The sequence below is a fragment of the Microcaecilia unicolor genome, chromosome 4 (genome assembly GCF_901765095.1).
Source record: "Microcaecilia unicolor chromosome 4, aMicUni1.1, whole genome shotgun sequence".
Taxonomy (NCBI): Eukaryota; Metazoa; Chordata; class Amphibia; order Gymnophiona; family Siphonopidae; genus Microcaecilia; species Microcaecilia unicolor.
Window position 1 is genome coordinate 342,137,107 of NC_044034.1, and position 6,272 is coordinate 342,143,378.

Genomic DNA, 6,272 nt, shown 5'->3' on the forward strand with positions numbered 1-6,272 from the left:
AAAGAAAGGAAGGAGAGGTATAGAAATAATAGGGGAGAGGCTGTGGTTTGATATGCACAAATAGGGTGAGAGCTGATTTGCAGTACCAAGATTGGGATTGATGGCCCCAGCAGAGAGCAGGAGAGAGAGCAAGAGAGTACGGCGAACAGTAGGGATAGGCATGATGACTGTGATGAAGATGAGTTGCATTCAAATAGAATGGAGATGGTTGAATTAAAGCAAGAAAACATTGAAGCTTGATAGCTGAGGAGAAGGCAGAAGACAAGATATCTGGTGAGGTGATAAAAAGAGAGATGGGCAGTATGGTCTTGAGTTATGTAATGGTTTAAGATGGGGAATAAGACTGAGAAGAGTTTATAGCAGGGAAGTAGTGTAGGAAATGGAGAAAGTGAAACATTGCCTTACGGAGATATTATGTAATGCATGCTGTCAGGCAGCCCGGTTGGCAGGAGCGGAGGCCTTGCGGTTCAGAGGGGATCCAGGAGTCACCCTGGAGGATGTACCAATTGTCTGCTTATGATGGAACTCCAGGCAGTGTTCAGCATAGAGAAAACCAAGGATCCAGTACAGAACAGACACAACACAAAGTCATAAATTAAGCACTCTACTATGCACATGTGACATTAATGAGTTCCAAAAGAGCTCCCAAATATGATAGGGTTACAAATGTCTATCTGTAGCCCCTCTTGGTCTGTTTTCCCTTACCAAGCATGCTCAGTTTTTGGAAACACTGGGGGTACATATTTCAGTTCTCTCCTCTGAGAGCCATAACTTCTGGGATTCAGGGTTCATGGGAGGGAGGAACGCCATTAGCTGGTGGGACCAGTCCCTCCAGTTGCTTTCCACTCTCAAAATTACACAGTCCAGGCTGGGTTTTGTTCTGAACCAGATGAAAGTTTACTTAGCGTCTTTAAATATTTGTGTATGTAGAATTCATAAAAACAGGCAAAGCGTGACATGTAAGCAGTCACCAGTTCTTCTCTGCCTCTACCTTGCAGTAGAAAAACACCTTATCTTGGACCCTCTGCTACTAAATCCGGGGTCAGCTTCTTATATTTTACTCTCAGGGCAGTTGTTATGGGGTGGAAAACAAGGCAATTGCCTTAGGTCGCCATTCCACAGAGGACCCTAAGCCTGTCTTAAGCTAAAGGAGGCATAGTCTGCAGAAGTACCTTAGGGTTCCCTCCCCAGTTTCTGCTCTGGGCTTCTAAATATCTAACACTAGCCCTGCTTCCACTCAAGAGGAAATTTTCAGTCCCTTCCTCCTCAAGCACCAGTCAGGTATCTTTAAAGGGGAAAATAAAGCTCAGACTTCAGGTATCTACTACTACTACTTAACATTTCTAAAGCGCTACTAGGGTTATGCAGCGCTGTACAGTTTAACATGGAAGGACAGTCCCTGCTCAAGGAGCTTACAATCTAAAAGACAGGTGTACAATCTAAAAGACAAGTGTAGAGTCGATCTGATAGGGCATACTATATTTCTCGAAAGGTTAGGTGCCGAAAGCAGCATTGAAGAGGTGAGTTTTAAGCAGAGATTTGAAGATGGGTAGGGAGGGGGCTTGGCGTAGGGGTTGAGGAAGATTGTTCCAGGCATAGGGTGAGGCAAGGCAGAATGAGCGGAGCCTGGAGTTGGCAGTGGTGGAGAAGGGTACTGAAAGGAGGGATCACGCCCTCCCTTTTAGCATCCCTGACCCTCCTGGATCCAACTCCTCGAGGCTTCCTCTGACTCCTCAGCTCTTTTGCCAGGATCAGGCAAATTTCTGTTTCTCTCAAGGCTTCTTTAGTCCCCTAATTCATTTCTCAGTTACTTGGTTATGGTGGGTTGGCTTAGCCAGCCAAAGTACATGAGCACTGTGGTACAGTGGCTTAGCCAACCAAAGACAGAAATCTACCCCTCAAACTATAATTATACTGTTCAGAATTCCCACACTTTTTGTCAGGGAATTCTCCAATCATGTTACTAGTCGTGAACCCTCCCTACCCTCCAACGTACTCTGCTTTAGAAAATGTCCGCGCCTATAGGTGGGAAAATGTGGGATACAAATGCAATAAATAAATATACCTGGTAGAGCCAGTAGAGATGTACACATCCTTTTTCATAACAGTTTAATAGTTCAAAATGCTTGATATACCACCCTTCTAAAACAACTCAGAATGGTTTACAAAATTTATTTATTTGTTACATTTTTATCCCACATTTTCCAACATATTTGCAGGCTCAATGTTGCTTACATAATACCGTGAAGGCATTCGCCAATTCCGGTACGGGATTAGTATAAAATGTTGTATTGGGATAGGGAAGATAAGATTCAATCAAGTTGGGTTGAGGTAAAAGTTTGTCAATGTCCAGTACAATATAGTGAAGTGTTGCAGGGTTGAGTCACTTAGGTTGGGTCATTCGGATATGCCTTTCCAAACAGGTGAAAAATTAAAATATCAGGAAAAAAATGCCAAATCCATACATAGGAAAGCACATAAGAATAACCATACTGGGTCAGATCAATGGTCCATCTAGCCCAGTATCCTTCTTCCAACAGTGGCCCAATCCAGGTCACAAGAGAAACCCAACTAGTAGCAACATTCCATGCTACCAATCCTGGAGCAAGCAGTGGCTTCCCCATATCTGTCTCAATAGGAGACTATGGACTTTTCCTCCAGGAACTTGTTCAAACCTTTTTTAAACCTAGATACGCTAACTGCTGTTACCACATCCTCTGGCAACAAGTTCCAGAGCTTAAGTATACTTTGAGTGAAAAAATATTTCCTCCTATTTGTTTTAAAAGTATTTCCATGTAATTTCATTGGGTGTCTCCTCATCTTTGTACTTTTTGAAAGAGTGAAAAATCGACTCACTTTTGTAGACCTGAATCATATCCCCCCTCAGCCGTCTCTTTTCCAAGCTTTTCAATTCAACGCATGTTTGGTTTTATTAAAGTTCTATTAAAAAAGCACATCAAATTCTTTTTAAATCAAATTTAACATTGTTCTGACGGTAGACTTTACAAACAACCACACACAAATGTGAAAATATTTATTATGATCATTATACAGACTAACACATCATCATCGTGGACCATATGGTCATGACCTGAGTGAAACTGTCTCTCTCTACGAGGTGGACATGCAAATACACAGTCAATCTGACACACTGTCACCTTTTAACACTGTTTTCTCACAATTTCAAACCCCACACCCAAGTTAAAAGGTAGTGGTTTATTAAAGTGTCTTAAAAAGAATTCAGTACACACAGAATCAATTTAATGCATGCTAACCTGTGAATTAATTAATGTAAAGCAGAGGTGTAGCCAGACCTCGGTGGGAGGGGGGTCCAGAGCCCGAGGTGGGGGTGGGGGGGAGGCACTGTTTGGCAGCTGACCCGCCACCACTGCCAGGTACCTTGTTTGCTGGCAGGGGGAACAGTCGTCTTCAGCGCCGGTCGACTCCGGCGCCTTCGCTGTGTGATGATCTGTTTTGAACTCCTGACGTCCTGCACCGTGCACGTCCTGTATGTATGCATGCACGGGCAGGACGTGCATGCAGGACATAAGGCATCAGAAACAGATCATCACACAATGAAGGCGCAGGAGTCGACCGGCGCTGAAGAAGACTCTTTGGCTGGCAAGGGTTGGGGAACCCCTGCCAGCAAAGGTACCTGGCGGCAGCTGGGGGGGGGTCAAATGTAGAGGGGGCCAGGGCTTAATCTGTGGGCCCCCACGTGGCCCCCCACGTAGACCCCCACGTGGCCCCCCACGTAGACGCCCACGTGGCCCCCCACGTAGACGCCCACGTAGACACCTCTGATGTAAAGTAAGGTTGTGTACATTAAACATTTCCAAACACATTACAAAAAAAAAAAAATCTTATTAAAATGAAGGTGTGAAACAAATTGAAAAATTCTGAAAATTGGAGAGGGGGGGGGGGGGTATGGAAGGCCAAAAATCTGTAAACTGCTTTTTTTTTTTTTTTTGCACATCCTTAGATAGCACATACTTTCAAAACAACTTCCAAATCAGAGACTACTTGGTCAGGTAGCAGGTACATGCTTTGACTAATATGTTAACCTTCTGTTATACTGCTGAATTTTCTCAGATTTGTCATACGGTACAGAAATACTTTTAAGATTTCTTGTTTTCCACTTAATGCTAGGGCCCTTTCCATTGGTCTCTCCCAAGTTAATTTCTCCATAGGTTTCCCATTTCATTTTAAGCTACTTGCTGGAAGATTTGTCTTTCCCCACTAAAATTAATACAGTGCATCTTGTTACTACCAGTAAGTGATTGATGAATTTACATTAGAGAGTTTAAAATTATGTGCCCTGTAACAGCTGTATTGGTAAATCCGCTTTTGTGATCTTTCTAATAATGCGCTTTGCTTTACTTCCAGAATTACTCTAGTCGAAGTTATGACAACCGGATCTACTACACAGAACCTGTCCTCCTGTACCCTCCTGAGCCGAAAACATTCTCCAAAAAATCAAATCACAATATAGTGACCTCTACTAATCTTGTGGTATCTAATAAAGTATTTTTTTAAAGTGCTCTTCTTATAAAGAGGAAAAGCCTCAAACCCAGGCAAATGCTCCTTTTGTTGAGTCCAACTTTAGGGAGCATTGCCTGATCATCACTGGCTAAAAAACCTCTTATACTGTCCTGTGACCCTCAAACCACTTTCAAGAATTTGAAATAGAGTTTGAGGGTTACTTACCTTACTGCCGTTGACCTACTGTGCAGTCTGGTATGCAGTCACAGTCTCCTAAATCCCGTCCACGGCCCGACTTCGGCCCAAGTTTCGCCTCCTGCATCAGGGTCCGTGGGATTGCCTTGACTGGTTCGTGACTGTAGACTTTTTTTTTTAGGATGTGCTGTAGTCAGTCCTCAAACAAAATGGAGTACAATACCAGCTGAACCACCTGGAAAATAATACAAAAAGATGATTTTGTTGCTCATTGCCAGCTGGAGGCCTCTTCAGCTTTATTTCACTCTGGCCTGTTTCAGAAGCTTTGATTCTGCACACACTCTTTGTGGAGGTCTCTAATAAAATTTGATTTCCATTCCAGTGAGTGATTCTTTATCATTTATAGATGAGTTATTTGAAAATAGAAGATCTTTTCTCCTGATTTTATATGTTTTAATTAATTAAATTTGGCTAATTTTCCAGTTCCAAAGAAAATGCCACATTTTCTTAGATTCAAGTATTTTTGATGTTATATACCATTGAAAGCATTATCTCTCTTCCCTCCCTCCCTCCTGTCCCTTTCCCTTGGGGTGACCATTTCTCCCTCTCTGTTTGCTCCTCTCTTCCCCCACCCCCATCCCATCTGTCTTCAACTCTGTCCTCTCCTCCCAGAGGAGGGTTGGGGGGGGGGGCCTTTAAACTTACCCATTGCAGAACTACATACTTGCTGCTTCTATGGAGGGGGGAGAGGGTGGCAAGATGCCTGCTATTTTTCAGGGCTGGTGATCACATCAGCTGTGAAGGGCACACAGCTCTGAGGATTTTTTTTTTTTAACAGGGCTGAATTAAGGCATCACACCAGGCTCCCTGAACTTTTCAGGCCCTAATCACATGCCTAGTTTGCCTTTGCTTTAATAAGATCTAAAGCTTTTTTTAAGTGTGATGCCTGAGATGTGGAATACCTTATCAGAATAATTAACTCAGAAACTTAAACTATGGGGTTTCTTTTGGGGTGGCGGGAAATATGGCTCCTGCCTAAAAAGAGGAGTTGGGGGGAAGGTTGTTCTAGCTGCTAAGGGTTATTTTAGAGCAGGGGCGTATCCACGTGGAGCCACAGGGGCCTGGGCCCCCGCAGATTTCGCCCTGGACCCCCCTACCGCCATTAACCCTCCCCCGCCTACCGCCGTCACCTACTCCCGAGGTCCGCTCCTGCCGGTTTTTTAAACTATTACTTCAGCTGGCAGGGGAACCCAACCCCCGCCAGCCCAGCCGAGGTGTTCTTTAACTTCTTCATCCTCGTGCTGTTAAAGCTGCATGATGCATCCTTCCAGTTGGATGGAGTTCGATGTCGCAGCATGCTGGGCTGGTGGGGGTTGGGGTCCCCCGCCAGCTGAAGTAATAGTTTAAAAAACCGGCAGGAGCGGACCTCGGGGTAGGTGACGGCAGTAGGTGGAGAAAGGGTTGGCAGTAGGCGGGGGAGGGTTGACAACGACGGGGGGGGTGGCGGCGGTAGGGGGGTTATAATGTGCCCCCTCACTCTAGCCCCTGCCCCCCTTACCGCCGAATCTCAGATACGCCCCTGTTTTAGAGATGGG

At 44.6% G+C, this 6,272-nt stretch overlaps 1 protein-coding gene across 4 annotated transcripts in view; it reads left to right on the forward strand.

The window, feature by feature from the left end:
- The window catches only part of LOC115468129 (interferon alpha/beta receptor 2-like), a 51,000-nt gene extending 45,938 nt beyond the window's left edge, over positions 1–5,062 (forward strand). The window contains exons 8-9 of one of the 4 annotated variants that reach the window (XM_030199663.1): positions 4,387–4,512; positions 4,859–5,062. In XM_030199663.1, coding sequence (XP_030055523.1) covers positions 4,387–4,512; positions 4,859–4,870 — 138 coding nt within the window. In that variant the 3' untranslated portion in view covers positions 4,871–5,062. Of the gene's footprint in view, positions 1–3,982; positions 4,067–4,386 lie in introns of those variants that run through there. The other 3 variants (XM_030199662.1, XM_030199661.1, XM_030199664.1) reach the window with 3 other exon arrangements.
- The last annotated feature ends 1,210 nt before the right edge of the window (positions 5,063–6,272 follow it).